This window comes from Balearica regulorum, chromosome 2 (genome assembly GCF_011004875.1).
Source record: "Balearica regulorum gibbericeps isolate bBalReg1 chromosome 2, bBalReg1.pri, whole genome shotgun sequence".
NCBI lineage: Eukaryota > Metazoa > Chordata > Aves > Gruiformes > Gruidae > Balearica > Balearica regulorum.
The window spans coordinates 134,197,962-134,217,375 of NC_046185.1; the positions used below are offsets into that span (position 1 = coordinate 134,197,962).

Sequence of the window (19,414 nt, forward strand, 5' to 3'; positions counted from 1 at the left end):
ACAGGCCAAATTTTTAAGGTCCTGATTTAGAATAATTTTGAAGTGAAAGTTTATCTTTGGCATGTATGTTGCTGATTTATTGCCCAACAGAAAAAAATTTACCAGGTAGCTTATCTCTTCGTAGACATTTTCCTTTTAAGTCATTTACACTTGACTGAGTTATTCATTATTCACTCTGCATGGAACCCAAAATATTTTCTCACCTTCTATAAATATTCCCCCTCTGCATTTTCTGGAATGAATAGTTTCCCAGAAGAGGCAGACTTTTCTTTTTTTTCAGAAGTGAATGCAAATTTATCCAACATTACATGTGTCACAGATTGAAGACACATAATTCTGTACTAACAACTGCAAAAATTGTGCCTACTAACAGGTCCATCAGCAAAGCCCTTTATACCCTTTTCACAGCTTTGTTTTATAGGTCACTGCTTAAGTTACTGCTCTTTGCTATGAAACTTTGGCGGTCACAATTGAGAAGAAGAGAGAGCCTTTTCAAGGGACTTGGTCAGTTCAACCTGAACGTCAGCATCAGCGCATCCTTTCAGCATGTTCAGCACAAGGCTCTTGCAGACCAGTGTGCCTCTACATGTACAAAATTTGCCGGCCAAGAGCTATGAGGAAGATACATAATATGACTCTTCAGAGCACAGCACAGTAGTAGCGCTGTTTAAAACTGCTTAGTGGCACATTCATCATGGCACATTATACGATTATAAAATATACTGCAAACAAAATAAAATTAATTACTGCATACTGGAAAGACTACATCTCTTAAGTGGTCCACCATGATAATGTGCGTATCATTATACCAAAATCGGTTTGAAGAAAGGTTTGTTTGTCATCCAAAGTTTTGGCTACATGTTCTGTCTCTCAGGTTATTTCTTTCCAACCGCGATAATGCAAATCATCTGTCTGAAATGAGAGCAGCTTCTCACAGTGAAAGGCAGTATTATGAAAACATGTACTAAGATATCTTTTTAATCTTTATTTAACTGATTTCAGCTATGGATTTAAAGATGAGATCCCATATCACACGAACAGCTAGTCCTCAATAGGTCATTTTGAATAACTGATGATCCAAGGAACTAATCACAGCTTGCAAGTTATTAGTATCAACAACATATATACCATTATCAGTATTAACAAGACAGAAAAGACTAGTACAGCACAATTGCAGCATTATACTGATAACATATAGGTTAGTGGCAACTTCATTGATTTCAAAGGTCAGACCTATATTTTTATTTCATATAAACTGATGACAATTTTTGCCATGCAGGCAATGTGAGAAAAGAAATGTATACAAAAGGGAGAGAAACTCTTACGATATGATAGAAACAATAAGCTGAAAAGCAGCCCAGGAAGGTGCTGGAACAGAGGGAAAACTGATTAAAGAGTGGGAGAGGTAGGCAGGGAGAAATAAAGGAGGAGTCGTGGCTAAGGAAAGAGAAAAGAACAAGACAAAATCCAAAAGGTTTTTGTTTGTTTGTCATAAAAACAAACACAGAAAGTTTGATTTGGATGTGAAACGAGAGCAAGCTTATTGAGCACTGACCCAATAAAACTCCTTTGTATTTATAAGAAGATAGCAACAACACTTTATGTTGTGGAGTCTGAAAGAGCAGACCTGGAGGCCACAGAAAAAGCTACCACAAACTGCAGGAGAGGAGAATGAGAGTGAGGATTCCAGGTAGGTACTGACATGCACAGGGCTGTCGAGCTTGCCACAGATCTATTTCTAGACAGTATTGGTAAAGCACAAAAACACAGGATGAAAAGTTGTTGAAGGAGTAAAAACAAAAGGAATGTAATTGTTCTTGGCACAGAAACATCACTTCCATCTTCAGCTGGATACCAGAGACAGCAGAGATGAAATACATTACAAGAAAAAGAGAGTAAAGTGATGGATTTGGTACAAGTGCCAATGGACAAGGAAAGATGCGAATTGCTGGTGTGCAGCGTAACAGTGGGTAAAGACCACCGTGGGGCAAAACAGGCAGGAGATGATACGAACTTCAAAGTTGGCAATCAAGTAACATCCACTGTAAGAGACAGAGCTGTTCTGATAAATAGGTGACAGGAAGAAATAAGAGACCTGTGTATCTAGCTATACAGATAAGGAGTAAGTCAAATTAATTCCTGGTCATTGTAATCAGTAAACTCATATAATGAGTTTGGCCTAATTTTCCTGCAGTAATTTCTGAGACTCCTTTCTTAAAACATATAATTGTATCTGCATAAAACAGGCAATGTATTCTCCCAAATTCTCATTTTTCCCCAAATTAAATGCCATTGACCATGCAACAATACATCCATATCTTATCGTAATATGCACTTGCTAAAGAAAAAAAAAAAGTATGTGTCTATGGCTGGAACAACTGTACCATATTTCCAGATGCATCAGATAACTGACTGAAAAATAATTGTGCCAAATTTTTTTTTATATGGTTAGTTTATTGAATCTATTGAAGTTTTAGTTTATTAACACAGCCCACCTGATAAAATATAGGGGCAGTGTGTGTCTTTCTAAATTGCTAAGGCAGAAGAAAAAATCTTAAAATCCAGTTTGGGCTTTCAATGTAATCATAGCAGATGAAATGCTTTAAAAAATGAGATATACAGTATTGCTGGATGCAAATCTCTTTACTGATAACTCTCCAGTCTCAAGAGCCCCATTTTCGCAACATGAAGTCACGGATTGGCAATTGACAACCTTGGTACCATTGGCTCAAAAAGTTGATTTTTTTGGACTACGCAGGAACTTGAAAAAGGTTTATTAATGCCCGAGACATATTCTGGCTACATCACTACTGAAGTTCCCAAGTACATAGTCCCTTATAGCAGTAACATTTATGGACATGCTTTCATTCACCAAATATTTATTATTTAGTTATAAGTCTACTCTAAAACTGTAACTGACTTAGTTTAAACTTCTCAGTTTCTTTCAAAAATCATATGCTAAAGCAAGAAACATTTTTTTTATGAGTTGGCTGAAAAAAGAACTGAGATTTTTCCTGCCACTTCACCAAAAACAGAGTCCAGACAAGACTGAGTTACTGTTCAGCCAAAGCTAAGGGCAAGTTTCTACTGGCTTAGCTATAACTGATGTATGCCAAAAGGTATTTTCAACAAGGGCCAAAAATTGTGCTGGGAACTGCACAGGCATATGCATATAATAAAAAGTGAGTGCAGCAGGTTAAACTGCACTTTTCCAGCCTCCTCCACAAAATACAACCATGCTGCAACGACTGCAGCTATTTACAGTGATCACAGGTGTGGCAAGCCTCAACTCTCAGCAACAAGAGGGATCAAGGCAAGGCAAAGATCATATATGTTATATTCTACCTCCTTGTTATGAAAAATAACTTTATCATGATCATGGTATTTATCTCAGAGACGGAATAACAATGCCACGCACTGGCATTTGAGAGGGGATGTTAAACAGGTTTTCAAACAGAGAGCATTTTGTTCAAGTACAGCCAAGAATTTGGATTTTTATCTGCTTCAGTGTTGGTACACGTTTCTGCTGTTTTTGGAGGGTGTACCGTTTGCTTTCTTAAAAGAGAAAGCCAAAATATAACTAGCAGCTTATACTCCCTGATCATGGTCCTCAGACTGTTGAACACTCGTTAAGGCAAGAATACAAAATTATCTAGCCTCTACAGAGCTTTTTTTCTGGAAATTCTGTATCCAATCTTGTTCTAGGACAGCAATCAAACAGGCTGTCCCTCTCCACAGATAGCGTGGCCTTCAACAACTTGCGTGTAGCATCACTTCTGAGGAAAGCTTCAGCTTTTATGCAGTGTACTGCAGTTATCTTCACCTTTCTGTCTGTCTTCAGGAGCTAAACGTGACTCCTGCAGAGGGGAGAGGCAGTAACTGTCCCAGCTAACACACAGCTTCTCAATTCACTTTGGCTGCATGTGCAGATAAAATGAAAAGCATTGTAAAAATGTTACAGAAGGAGAATTTTTTCCATGATTATTGTGTCTGACACTTACTTGCTCAGATTACAGGGAAAAAATGAGTGCCTGTGCTTTGACTGCCAATCCTAAAACCTAATCCTGGAATTAGGGTTTTCCCCCCCTTTTTCCAAACAAGCAATAATTCTCTCTTCCCTTTGTGCACAATGCCACACTTTAAAAACACGCTTCGTCATCACCAGTTTTTCCAAGAAGGTTACAAGGTACACCTCGGAAGCAGCTTTCAGAGGTACTCACCCTTGCCCAGAAAAGGAGATTTCAACTTGAAAACTGTACATCTATTATGCTTTATAATAAATTCCCAAGATTACTCGAGCAAAAATACCAGACAACTTTTCTTTCCTCTCCCTTTTTTTTCTATTACATACTGGATTTGTTAATTGGTTTCACTTCTCTATTAATAGTTGTCCACTAGTTTCACTATTCAGACAGGAGCTAAGCTGCACACTGATTTGAAAATATCCTTGACCAGCAAGAGAAGCAGCAGTAAACTAAAACTCAGCATGTAAGAGATACATGAGTTTGCTAAGAAAAAGAAGATGTGTAAAAGAAAGGTGCAAAACATGACTGGCACTGTTAAATCCTGAGCCCTGGAAAAATACTTCTGTAAACATGGCAAGTGAGTAAAAACACCTTTCCATTAAAAAAACCAAGCAAACAACAAACAAAAAAGCCAACAAAACCACCCCAGACCTTCTTTTTCTACTAGTCATTAAAAAAAAAAAAAAAAAAATCAAGTGCTACAGTGTTCCTAAAAAGAAAAATGGAGTGTATTGGAAGAGATAAACCATGATGTGACTATAGAGAAGAGATATAAATGAGAAATAAATAAGAGGTATACATGGACATCTGGATAAATGCAGTGAGAAAGTCCTGATGACTGATATGGGCTTCCATTCCTAACTCTGCCAATATCCCCTTGATACTTTTGGGGTTCCCCAATTAATCTGCATTACCATATGAACTCAGTACCCTATGAACACCACAGGCACTACTGAGAGGGACACGAGTGATATAAAAGGCCATAAAAATGCAAAGTAATGCAGCAGTCTGCCTCATTGTATGAGAGTTCCTGCCTTTGCAAACTATGCAGCAAGATAAGCGAGATCTTCCTTTTTTTGCACATTGTGCAAGCTCCGAGTGACGCCACTTGAGAGAACTGATGCTGGGTATCAGCTGAACAAGGCAAGGCAAAGGGGGAGGAGGAGAAAGGGGAGACCTCTGTCAACACAGCATTAGGAAAGCTCTGGCAGAAAAGGACAGTCATAGCTGATGCTGGAGGACAGCAAACGTATCAAAAGCCTGCTGTGTAACAGCACATGGAGGTGGAGTTCCCAAGTAGTGTATGGGCATTTCCATAATTAGGTAATGATATAGATCCTAGGCTTCAAGGAGGTACTCCTAACACCTCTCTGAGCCAACGTGTCTGCCTTAGCCTCACCTCTCTGAAAAGTTCCATCACTTATATGAATGTTGCACATCATTCAAGACACAATTTTGAGAACAGATGCATATAAACTCAATTTTTTCATGTATATATATAAATTTAGAAGATTTTTTTTTACTTTGTCAGAAAGATGCACATAGTAGCATTCTGGAAAAGGTACTACCCAAAATAGCTACTGGTACAGCAATTAGGACTCACAAACACAACATTCAAGCCACAGCCTCAAACATGACCTTGACTGTGGGAGACAGAGCTATTGACTACTCCAGACTATCTTTGTTCCCAAGCCACAATACAGAACGAAAACAAGCAATGTAACCTTGAAATTTTTCACAAAACATAATTTTTGTTTCTTGGCCAACTTCACTTGTAGCCTTTCCCTTCTATGAAACTTCCTGCTTTTATGGGAGATGGTTAAATTTTGTTGATGCAATCCACGCCTGCAAACAATGAGTCAAAGACTATTTGGTTTCTGAAACCAACCTATTCTGTCTCTTGCAAATAAAAACATACAGGACAATTTACTCTGATCACATCATTAGAAGAGACTCATTTCCCACAGCCATTAGCTTTTATGGCACAGGTTTGATGGTCCTGTTTGCACAGCTTTGCACCAATAAAAATGCAAAGCATATGGAACCAGAGAGCTTTAATCTTTTCTTATTAAATCCTTTGATTTAAAGGGAACTTCAGGATGCGCAGAGCTGTGTTAATTCCCTTGTTTCCTAGGAAGGAACATGGGCATGGGAATCATTATACTGTGGCCATTTCCAGCTGCTAGAATCTACCTTGGAGTTGGCCAGCTTGGATACAGTCATGCTGCTTGAGCGAAGCCTGGAACGGCTACTGCTGTATTTCATTGCTAATTTGATTTCTTGTGTATTAGTAAGCACTGCTAGCAAGTAGCACATCAACAACCTAGAATGGTCAGTATATTCCCGAGTATACTATAAAGTCTTTACCTAAATATGAGGTCACGACGAATATAAAGGTAAACACAAATGATTAGGTTTTGCCTGCTTAAGAAGTTCAACCTTGAATACAAGACAAGTCCAAGCTGTATCTCCCACCATCTTCTATAGCTCCACTTCCTCAAACCAGGACCTCAACCCCAAATCGCCTCCCTAATCCCCCTTTCTATTGCACATCTAGTCTTCACCAAATTGTTGCTTTCTGCCCCATAAAAGCACTACCTCTTCCTGCCACTGTGCTTTCACTCACAAACGCAGAAGCAGCGCAGAGGATGGGCAACAGCTCAGAGCTGTTTCTTCTCAAGGAGTGTCACCATAAATGACCTGATCCACAGGTTCTCAGTCCATAGCAATGCAAACAGCTCACTTCAGTTATTTTTATCTGCATACGTTGTGAGTTGGAACAAACTTACTCTGCATTACAGGCCATAATTCTCAAAGCTGAAAACCTAATGGAACCAGTGCCTCAATTCTGAACACAAAATAACTGAATTGTGCTTTTACACAAGTTTTTCTTGAAACGAACCAAAAGCTCCAAACCAAAAACTGTGCATATGTGTATATTAGGAAGACATGGCAGGGTTAAAACAAAACACTGAACACATAACACATAGTTTACACTCACAGTGAGAAAACCTCAAGAATATTAGATAAAAGCTAAGACTGGTATCAGAGAGGATAACCACCACTCTTTAAGGACTTGCAGTATGTAGTGCACAAGTTTGGGAGGAGCATTTATTCAGTAGAGCTATTTTAAAAATGTTATTGCCTTCTAGAATACAAAGTGTTTGGTATTTGTTATTTCGGTAATTGTCTTTACAATAGGATTCTCAATCTTCAAACACAGTTATTGGCCCTGAGGCAAATGGAATGTAGTAAAAACCTTCTGGGATTTACTTCTAAATTATTTTTGTTACTTTTATATTCTTTAAAGGCAGAAACAGATGTCATATTTTAATTAACTGTGTGATAGCACAGCACATTTGATGATTAACAGCTGAACTCGAAGTCCTTCGAAGGTGAGTTAAACTACAGTGCTTTACTGAATATATTGATAAAAAAAATGAACAGAAAGATCTTCTAAGAGAACACTGAGAAATTAGTTTCTCAAATAGGAGATACATGTGTTGTTCACAACCCCCCCCCCCCAAACCCAGCCATAGCTGTCAAGGAACAAACACTGGCCAACCTCCATTCTAGGTTTATATAAACCCATTAGGTTTTTATAATTTGGGGGCAAAAATTACACAAAACATATGAAGTAAGTAGACTCACATACTAACTATAACTACGGGTGTACATATACTGTTTGAATGCAAGCTTCTGCTTGTGCTTCTGCAACTAAGTATTCGCATATGTGTATGGTCTGCAGGTGCAGCTTAAATGCTCCGTAAGGGACAGCCTTCAAACACGCGCATTCAAGATTTTAAACAGGTAGTGGTTTATTTTATGTTCTGAAGTAATGCCACAACATTTCTGACAGTAAAATGCAACCCAACAGTTTTGCTTAGATTGGAAGAGCATGCTTGCTGATGTCACTAGTTTATGTCATGTCATTTTGCATCATTTGTGCCAGAGTGTAAGCTGTCTCAAGTTTTCTTATTTCCTGGGAGTCCTGTTTGTACAAGAAGATGGGATCTTGGTTCAGGTTTCCAGCAAGAAGCACACATCTAAAAGAAGCAAGTTATCCTCAGCATAGTACTAACCCCTGTCACCCTACGGAGATGAAATGGAAATAAATCGGTCTACTGTACTTAAGGGTATAAGTGGTATTCGCTTAGCCTAATTCCCTTGAACACCAAGAAGGAAGAGAATTTACTTTGGAAAGGGCACTTACTGGTTTAATCAGACTTGGACTACTTTTGTGATGCCACCATACCTCATGCAGTTGTATTCATAACACAGCTACAACAACAGCAAAATACCAAAAATACTTAAGTTTTCAGGATCTGAACTCAATGAAATACTACTGCTAACAACTTAAGTCCCAAGTCATGGGGCAGAGAAGGGGTCTAAAGAAAAAGAAAAACATCACTCCACCTGCCTGAAGCTACAAAGTTTTCCTCCTCCAATAATTACAGTTAAAATCTCTTAGTATCTCTCGATAATCATAAATATTTCAGACTCATTACTGTAACCATTGGTAATAACAGGCATATGACAATGAAGTCATGGGAAGCATAGAAACATATGAAGAAAAAAGTCAATTACGAGTTTTGCAAACTTTTCAATTTAGCAAATATAGTCTCAGCTAGAAGTTGCTTTTTTGGCAGCTTTCTAATGCTGTGAATTCCAATCATCCTGAAACACTTACATTTTGCTCAAAGGGTTATTCTTGTTCTGCCACCAGAACAAGGGGGAATCCTGAATGGCTGGCAAGAAGCTCACTTTTCTTCTTGAAGAAAGGTTCCATTACAGTGGACAGTGAACTAATTCATTAGAGCCCTACTTCCTTCCCAAAAGCTAAACTAAATAGCCCAAGTCCATTTATGTAAACTGCCAAAAGAAAAAAAATTATCTTTTAATAAAGTTCAAGTGCTTAGAGAAGAATAACATACCATATCCTACTTTGTCCATCATAAATTATGCCTATTTAAGCAGATCAGAAAGATGTATTACATCTTTCCACTGGCTAGACAGAAGTCAGCAATTAGTAATGGACACATATAACAGCTTTTTAGACAGGCTTTGCTAGAAAGGAGGATGTAAGTAGAAAGATAAATACCAAGGCCTTAAGAATTTGATTTAAAAAAAAACAACCACAAAAGTTTATTAACAAAAAGGAATTGATATCCTTCTCCAGAATTTTGTTTTCTGTACATTCAACTTGAGAAGCCAGCTCTACATCAAAATGTCTGCACTACCAGTTACAGTAAAAGCACAGGATAGTTCACATATATGATTCTTGAAAGTATAACATGATTTTAGTGTCATAAGAACACTAAGCAAATTTTAAAGCTCAAGACACAAAGCCATTCCGCTTGTCCTTCCTACCCTAACATAACTCATTAAATCCCAATCATTGCCTAAGATACACCTATCTCGATACTAAAAAAGTATGGGTTTGCTATATGCAGTTTTTTAAACATATATTGGTGATAAATAATATAATTCATGCATGTAGTGTAGATTTTGTTTGTGCAATAAGGCCTATTCTAAAGAAGTGAGATCCCTAGCATCTAAGGACTTACTCCCAAAAATAATGATGATGAATCTGACTTTCTGAAAAAGTCTTGATAAATATCAGCAGCCCATGTCAACTTACACAATTTGTAAATATAGTGTCTTACGTTTGTCGTCTTCTACCTCCTCCTGTAGATTAGTAACTAATACAAATTGTCCCAAATTCAAGACACAATTAACATGGACATGTCATCATGAGTTCTTTCTAGGGACTTAAAAATATTACCAGCATTTATGCACTTTGTGAAGTATAAGGGAAATTATAATCTGACATTTTAATGTCCTCTTGTTGAACATACAACCAGATGAGGGCATATTAGATGAAGATTTTCTTAAGCTTCCATAAAGCTCCCATTCTGACATCTTTCTGATGCTCTGGAGAGGTAAATTAAACTTAGATTGTACTTTCATGGAAAATAAAATTTATTCATTCAGGCCTCTTGACTAATGGGGTATAATTCCTGCTTGCTCAGTTGTTGCAGCTCTAGCCCTTGAAAGTTTAAGGACCAGAAAAGAAGCTACTGCCTCTTCAAGCTGCTATACAGAGTATTCCTGCTGCATGCAATCTTCAGGCTGCCTTCGCAACTTCCTTCAGGAACAGCGTGTCCTAAGTGACAGAGCCAACCCTTCCAGAGCACCAAGAGTTATTGCTCCTCTAGTTGGTAAACTGCCCATCTCCTCTCTTTTCCCATTCTCACCCCATCTCAAACATCTTGTAGCATGGGAACATTGCAAATACCACACATGCAACCACCAGTATCATTCAACTTGCAAAAAACATACAATAAAAAACCCCTACCACATAAACCCCCTGAAGATACATGAAATTGCAATGGATTATGAGAAGTGTACACTCTGCAAAGCAAATTTATGCATATATTGGCATAATATGCTCCCTGGGCAATATACAGATCAGCAAACCTCCCCCTCCCTATTCTTCAGAACTGCAACCTACAGCCCACTCAAACACCCAGGTTGGCTTTCCTGAACATGGTCCAATACCCCTAGGGAGCAGATCACCCACGCAGCATCAGGAAATTAAAAATGGGTTTTCTCTTCTTCTTGGATTGTTTTAAGTCTTAGTAAAAAAACCGTCTCAGTGTTAAGTAGCCCATACAACACAGCTTCCACTGAGCCCCAAAAGGAAATGGGCCAGTACAGAAGAGAAATCAACACACAAACACTGGTTAAAGCTATCATTTATTTCAGACTTTTTTTTGTTTTGTTTTTGTGCAGGGACATTTCCCAAGCACCTCTCTTCAAAACCAGCTCTTCCACAGGTGGTTTGAATGACTCTACCTATTCCTTTGAGTAGTAACATGGTAATAATTTATGAAACTTTCTAACTAGAGGGAACACAGACAAGAATCTGACATGACAAGATTGCCAAAACACCAAAGACCCAGATGAGGGAGCATAAATGTTTGCCATTAGAAATCATGCTATTGGGATAAAACAATCAACAGTTGTCCCTGCCATGATCGCAGATTGTCTATTTTCCCAAACCCCCTATCTTGTCCTTCCAAATGACACTTTAAGGAAGACTGAAAATACCAACTTTTAAAAGGTCAAGAGATTTGGCAACCATGACTACGTAACAGAATTGTTGTGTGACTGTTCTCCAACTCTTAAATTAGGGATAAAGATTTTCACGTCATCCCATCCCTATGTGCACATCACAAATTAACTCCGTTTACGTGATCTTCATACAGGAATGACTACCTAAATATTTCCAAAAGCACCAAATACCTTCGTTTCCAAACTTTAATATATGTAAAACCTCCTTTGGAGACACTGCTAAGACTTGAACCAATGTCCTCTGTTAACCTTGACCAATCAGTCATTCCTCAGTATTTAAGCCCTACATATTCCACGTACTTATACAGCAGAGTTTCAACAGTCTAGTTTCTGAACAAGGCCAGGGAACTGACTGTCTCCACTGAAGTGAGCACTAACACAACTGGTTAACACAATGCATACACATGCTCTCGCTGTAGAATCCAGCTTTTATTCAATTCACTGGTTTATATCTTTAGAAGTTTTTCAGGTTTTAGTGTTTAAATATAAATTTGGGATCTGTAGAAATCAATATGGAACTAGCTCCATTCTTATGTCAGGTATTTGTTTTAGTTGGCTTAGTGAACTGCAAATTTCCTTTGGTGAGACTTACCGAACAAGGGACCCTTTGTAGAAGGCTGCAACACCAACCTTTTAATCTGAGCTTACAGAACCTTTAATTTGGGACTTGCAACTTTACAGCATTGTGAGATTTCCTTTTGTACTCCTCGTAACTTCAAACCCAGGGCGAAATTCTACCTTTACTTATCCCCAAGCAGTAACTCACATCTCAAAGTGCAGTTTGCAGAACAAATACCTCAGGTATCATCAAACCATCCATTTTTTCAATTAGGAGAGCCATTCCAACAAGAATGAATAAACTTAAGTTGCATGTGCATTTCATATTCATTTCAGTCTCTTTTAGAACTGGAGAGTCAAGGAAACAGATATGCAGGTTCTGCCAACTCTGCACATAAATAAACTGAACTTGCTGATGGCACGGGAACAGCACGATGCTCTTCTCCATGCCTAGCACTTTGAAGGCAGAAGCAAAGAGGAGTGGCTGCTTCAACAAAGCTGTGCTGCCAAATAGCTGTACATGGAGCTGCTGCCCAGAGTCTCTCTCGGAACAGCCTGCAGAAGTTCAAAGAATCCAGGTGGTGCTGTACTGGCTGATAGAGCTACCACAACCAAAAGTAAAAAGCACACAACAACAATAATAATGAAAAGTTTCATGTGTTCATTCACAGAAAAACAAAACAAAACACTCTACTTGCTTCAACTGCGGCTCTAGCCTGTAAAGTGATTATGTATGAAGGAAAGAATTCAGTGTGACTTTCAGCTTTCATGAATTAGCAGAGGTTTCAAATGAAGAGGAAAAAACAAGGTCTATCTGAGTTACAGTCTGCCCAATCTGGAGGCTGTTGTCACAATAAACACGTAACCCATGACGTATCACCCATGTATATTTTCACTGTCAAGCACAAGAAAGACAGCATGCATCCTTTGGAGCAAAAGCCCCATGCACAATCTTCCCCTACGGCATTCTGTTCCGATGCATTATTTGCACTAATGTGTACCCAGGAGCTACACTCATGAGCAAGCACAGCAGTGCACCCAGGCACAAAACTAGCCTCTCCATAAAGTTTCAATTAGCCTTTCAACTCAATTATGCTGCATAAAAAAGAATCTGGGATACTAACTACAAGATGTCATGTTTCATAAGAAATTTAATAATATTATATTTTATTTTTCCTATTGACATTTAGTTTGGTTTTGAATTCAAAATATGAAGCCAAAAAAGCAAAATAAATTATCCTATGAAAGTTAACAAATTATTCCATTGTTTTTAATAGCACTGGGCAAATCGCACTGAATTAGGCATGAATTTGTCACATATGCAATAAAGAACTTAAGACTAATACACTGTTCCCATTGTAAATCTTATTTTTAGAGGTTACATGTTAACATTTTAAATTAACTCCAGGCTCAAACTTGGAATATGCATTTATTCCACAGGGAGAAAAAAAAAAAATTGATAACTTGATCTGCTTTTCTGACCACTACTAGTTAAAGAAGATTCTTTATGAAATACTTGACTAACCTGATAGCTCTGTCTAATCAACTGCTGTACAATCTAAAGGTACATTTGCACAAACTCCTCTCAGCCTGCATGCATCAAAACTGATGCCCAGGGTTTAGGAAGCCCTTCCACAATTTGAGGGGTTATCCACACTTACCAGAGCCTTTGCCACCAGCAGCACCACTGCGACCAGGGAACTGTCAGCATACAGGTTAGTTACCCCAAGGTAAAGAGAAGACAATCTTCCCGTAGTTCTATCAGTTTTAAACCCTGCCACTAAATGCCATATAAAGATGTAAAACCGAGTTGTTTTCATCCCTAAGAACTCTCCATCCGCAGTCTGTGACCCCTCGGAGGGTCTGTGTGCCGCTTCTCGGAGGCTTGCGGAGGGTGACCGGGCACTTCAGGACCCACAGCACCCTGGAGTGCGACACTCTCCGTGGGCTCCCCACACTCCCGCGGAGCTGCTACGGCTCCGTAAAGGCTGGTCGCCCCCGGGATGGATAATTAAATCACCGGCTCGCACTACCGGTACCCAAGCAGCAGTGTGAAGTTTGGCCAGAGGCCAGCCGCTCCAGCCCGGCTCTCTCCGCAGGTACCCTCCGCCCGCCGCCCCACAGCTCCGCCTGGCCGGCCGGGGCGGTGTGCGCCCGCGGCACCGAGCGGCCCCGGCTGTCAGGGCTGGGTCCCGGGGGCAGCCGCCGAGCCTGGGCATGCCCTCCGTCCACGCACGGCCCCCGCGCGAAAACCAAACCCAACCCCAACCACGACCGGCCAAGGGCACGGCGAGCAGCCCGAGGGGCTCGGCAACTTACGGCGCTGGCAGAGTCCCGGCACGGCCGCCAGCAGCCGGGCCGCCCCCAGGAGGGGTCCGGGGCCGCGCTGGCACTTGGGCACGGAGACGATCCCCGCGGTGAGGCACGCCAGCAGCGGCACCCACATCATGCGCCGCGGCCGGCACCGTTCCCGTTCCCGCTCCCTCGCCCTCTCCTCGGGGCCGCGTCTCGGCGTCGCGGCGCTGTGAGTCCCGGCCCCCGCGGGGGCGGCGGCGGCGGCGGGGCCGGGGGAGGGGCGGCGGCGGGCCCGGTACAGGTAGGGCGCGCGGCGGGGCGGGCGCGGGCCGCCGCATCTCAGGGGCAGCGCCTGCCGCGCCCCCGCGCCCCGCGAGGGGCGGCACCCCGGCGGCGGGGCCCCGGCCGAGCGCGGAGAGCGGCTGCCTCCATCCGCCTCCAGCCCGGCGCGCAAAGGGCGCCCCACCGCCCGCCCTGCCCGGCCGCGGGGAGGCACTTGGCGCGGCGCGGGGAGCGGCTGCGGCACCGCACCTCCCTCAGGGAAACAACCTCCCGGCGGCTGTCCCCGCCCCCCCCCCCCGGCTGCCTCCCCTCGCCCGCCCCCGCCGCGCACTCCCGCCGGGGCGCCGCGCCGCCAGGTGGGCGCTGCCTGCCGCCGTCCCGAGCCGCCGCCGGGGCTGTTTCTCCGCCCCGCGGGGCCGGGGTTGGGGGTGGGGTGGGGGTGCGTGTGGAGGGGAGCGCGGCCGGCGGTGCCGCTGCCGCCCAGGCCGCCCGCACAGCCGTCGGGCGCCGCCGCGGTCGGTGCGCTCCGGGCCCGCGGGTCTCCCCGGTTGCTAGGAGACAGCAGCGGGGCAGGTTCCGCGGGCGGGGGCGGGCGGGGGCGGGGCCGGGCCCGGCGATGAAGTCACTGCGCCCGCCCGCGCCTCTTTGTTCAGCTGCGGCTCGCGGCGCCCATTGTTCGCACCGCCGCTGCCCCCCGGCCGCGCCTACGGCCGCCGCGGGGAGGCGGGCGAAGGCCGCCAGCGCTGCGCTGTGCTGCGCTCCGCCGCGCCGCCCGCCTCCGCCGCCCTTCGCCCGCTGCCTCGGCCCTCGCCCAGCCGGTGGTTGTGGCCCTCTCCCCGCCTGAAGCCAGCGCCGCAGCCGGGCGTTCGTGTGTCCGTCACCCTCCCCTTTTCACCCCCCCCACCTCAGAAACTCCACCGTTCCCCCCCGGAGCGTCCCTCCGCCGCCCGGCCAGCAGCGCGCCCGGGCCCTGGTGCAGGCCGGCACACCGCTCCCCGCCCCCCAGCGCACCCCCACACCCCCCGCCGCTGCCGATTACTTCACGTTACCTAAAAGTACCTCCCCTGCTTTTATCGCTGCTATCGCCCTCCCCGAGTAATTTCTGCTCGGAGTTTCCACCCCATCGGGCGAAGTGAGAGTAACGCAAAGGTTAACTGTGCCCTGGGCCGGGCGGAAAGTACCTCGCAGTGCGGGCCAGGAAAGCCCCGCTGGGCCTAGGTGCGTTCTCCTGCCCAGCCCCGCTCTGCTTCCCGGCTCTCCTGCCGTTAATGTTACTGTTTTCCCCTCAGCGGAGGCGTGGGTGGTGTTTCCCTGGCAGGTGAAACACACCTGGGCACCTCATCCTGTCAGACCCACGTACGGCCCCACCGCGGGGCCTTGGGTCCTCTGGGCTGAGCACAGAGCCAGCGATAGCCGTCACTGTGTCATCACGTCATTTCTGTTGCTACCGAGTAGATGTCAGTGCGTGTAGGATCCCAAAATAGTATCTTGACGCGGTGTCCAAGTCTGCCTGTGCAGGATACAACATTAATAAATCATGCAAATGCAAACAGTGTAAATACTGTGCTGTTTCATAGTCTCTGCAAAGGAAAGGCTGCTGTAGCATTTTCAGACCCTGTGCTAAGCCTCGTGGTGCTGAGGTAAGGATGGTTTATCATCCGCGCATCAAAGGTCAGAAACTGAACGCACACTGGGTTTGTTCAACGTCACTGAGGAAGAGGTAGCAATGGACCAGTCCTGTTCTCCCACTCTTGGGAGTATCATCTTTCTGCTTCATCTTGGAAAAATCCCTCGTTTCAGAGATTTGAGTGTCATTTCTCAAATGGCCACGGCCCAAATGGGGATATGGGATGAGAGAAAGCCATATGCAGTGATGGTAACATAAAAGGGTAGCATCTACATGACTTCAAATACCGTGGCATTCTTGACCTTAAAGCTCTATGATATCAGAGGTCACAATTTCAAACTATGTAGGTGGTGAGCTGCATGTCCCATGACAGCTCAGTTGGGTGCTGTTCTTTGAAATGAGATGCACTTGTGACAGGTGAACTAAACCCAATTTACTCCTATTTGAGACTGTAATGTCTAACTGCTGCCTCATCACGTTGCAAATTCATGATGATTTCAATGTATCTGGAAAAAAGGGTCCAGGATGAGGCATAAAGAAATTCAAGCAAATACCTTTAAACAAAATCCCAACAGAAGCAAAAGTTGCTGGCACTGAGATCTCTCTACTTCGGGATTTTTACCTGCATAGTCTAAGTAGTGCTGATGGGAGGAAGAACAGAGCTAATACTCCATATGGATATATTCTGTATGAATCTCTTTATCAGATCAGAACTTAAATTATCAGAAGTGTCATAAACAAAATGGCTCTGTCCTCAACAGCATGAATTATCTTGTGAATTTGTAAGCATAGGCTTCTCCATACAAACAGGAAATGGCGTCCATACATGCACTATGCTCGATGAGAATGATATCCGAGGATTTGGCATTTTGGGCCGAAAGACAATACCTACAGTATAACATGGAAGAAAAAAAAGTATAATATTCCTATAAAATCTGAGAATAAGGTAACCAAAATGAACGCACTCTAGTCATTAATTTAAGCACTGAGAACATAACAAAAAGGATGCCAGTGTTGGGTGAGAACTAGGCACTCTGAGTTGTAAAAGTCACCAGTATCAGCAGTGACAAAGAAGCCAAGAGGTGAAGGTGCCAATAGTTATGAGTTGAGGCCAGTGTACTGTTCAAAATATTCTGCTGGTTATGTAAAATACAGCTTCCCCTATTTTTTTTAGCTTCATTCCTCCCATGGTGGAATCCAAAGACTTAAAAATATTTACTTTGCAGCTATAGAATCTTTGAATGTATTATTGTTTAGACAGTGTTTATAATACAATAATATAAGCCGCATCTCAAAGAACATTATGCAGAAGATTTGAATAATAATTCTAGTTTTGTAACTGGAGAAATTGAATCATCTAAGGTCACATAAGGGACTTGTAACAAGAAGTTTAAGACCACTGGAACTGGATTTAAGTCTTGATCTGTTCTCCTATCTACAGGACCACGAATGCTTGAAGTAATGTGGTTGTGGAAACTCCATCCTTGGAGATATTTGAAATTCATCTGAACAAGTCCCTGAGCAGCCTGATCTAATTGGACCTGTTTTGAGCACAGGGCTGGTTGGGCCTCGGGGGGCTTTTTCCAACCTAAGTTATCCTATGAATTTTTATGGTGGAAAGTGTGTAATTTTCTGTTCTTATATTACATGTATACCAAATTTCTTGAAGTGTTACAACTGTAGTTTCTTTCCAGTGTCTGCATTTGCTTTATTGAAAACAAAATATAATTGTCTATCACAGTGTTGGCGAATAGCCTGTCTTTTCAGGAAACAGTTTTGAAAATGTTGCATCTGCAATGAATGTTGAAAAATGGTCAAAAAACCCAAAGCATTTCTTACAAAAACCATGTTCCTTTTTTGGTTGAATATTTCCAACCATCTTTGATGTGCCATTTCATGGGGGAGAGTCCAAACCAAGATTGCAAAGGGAAGAGTGATGGTGTTTTACAACTTCTAATATCAAAACTTTTTTAAAACGAAAAATGCATTATGTGTTCATTAGCGTGTCATGTGATTTCTTACATTATCATGTCATCCTAGACCTGATTAAAATCCCCATAGAAAGCATTTTGGTATACTTAAATTAATTGCACTTTCCTCCAACTTCCCTATTTTAATAATTTAAAATCTTGCTGGAGTACAGTAATTGTTTTGGATTTGGTGGTTTTGCTTGATCCCACTGACATGCAAATTGTATTTCTTTGCTATATAACTAAATAAAAGGATCACATGCTTGTCTGTCAGATACAATTGCATTTGCTATAGCTTAGGTTCTTTTTTTACATAACATTTGAATCTAAACTGCATCTGTTTCATATAAAGGAGTTGGTGTATTTTGCAAATCTTTCAATTTAAAATGATGGAACCATTCAAATTCAATAGCTGTTCCCAAGAAGCAGATTGCCAAGGAGTCATAGGCCTCTCCCCCAGCAGTGCGGACTATGAATAATCCACCTCTGCTGTTTTTTATATCCAGTAAAATTCTACATAAAATTCCAACTGCCCGATGCAATACACAAAATATTTAACAAAATGTAATTTTGTAATTTTGACAAAGTTTGATGCGTTTCCATATAAGATATTAAAACTATGCACGTTCTTTCTCATTTCTAAGCTCAGTTCTCACTGTGAAAACTGGTAATATCAACTTTCAAAATAGAATCTGTACCCCCCAAAATAGTATTTTTCATGATTTTTTCATTAACGCCTACCTTTGTTACCAGTCCACGCTACTGAACTTCCTGATGCACATGGCACAAAGAGAAAATGGTGCATTTTAAGGAAAAACAATAATCCAAAATGACCAATACATTCTTTAGAGGTTTTCATGAAGGCTTCCATTGATTTGACATGGGCATTTCATGTGAGCTTCCAAATCTTATTTGGGTTTGCAACTTCCATGGCTTCAGTAGGCCTGCATGAAGCAACGTCTGAAGCATTATCTCTTTGCATTTACCTTCTCGACTCCAACAGTTTGGTCAATGTTATTCGAAGACAGGTGGAATAACACCTTCTATTTTCCATACATCCCAGACTAGTGACATTTGTGTATATTGTGTCTAATTATTGTTCTTATTCACCATTTACTTGTGTAGTTTTAAATATAGCATGAAGGTTTTTCTTATTGAAGTGCCAGCTATATTCCTGCCTTCTGCTTTTCTGTACAGAATTACTTGCAAAATCCTAACAGTACACTTCTCTTCCTTTCTTATATTACCAATCAAATTCTAAAATTTGTATATTAAAACCAGAGTATGTAGTCCTCTAGAAATCCCGGATCTTGATCTCGTGTGCTTCGGTGCTTGCAGAAGCCCACTGAAGAAGTGTGTTATAAGACAATAAACCTGAGATGTTTCACACCATGGCGAGAAAAAAAAAATGCAATTCAGGTGGATTCTCAACCCAAATGGTCAGCAGGGGCTTGTGATCTTATCTTACACCGTTTGAGATGGAGACAGCAGCAGCTTCTTGGGTGAGAAGGTATCAGTCT

General features: G+C 42.3%; 1 protein-coding gene across 4 annotated transcripts in view; it reads right to left on the bottom strand.

The window, feature by feature from the left end:
- ITGB8 (integrin subunit beta 8) overlaps positions 1 to 14,851 on the bottom strand; it is a 66,972-nt gene extending 52,121 nt beyond the window's left edge. For all 4 annotated transcript variants that reach the window (XM_075746046.1, XM_075746043.1, XM_075746047.1 and 1 more), the window contains exon 1: positions 14,040 to 14,851. In XM_075746046.1, the coding sequence (XP_075602161.1) occupies positions 14,040 to 14,169 (130 nt within the window). In that variant the 5' untranslated portion in view covers positions 14,170 to 14,851. The remainder of the gene's footprint in view (positions 1 to 14,039) is intronic.
- Between the last annotated feature and the right edge of the window lie 4,563 nt (positions 14,852 to 19,414).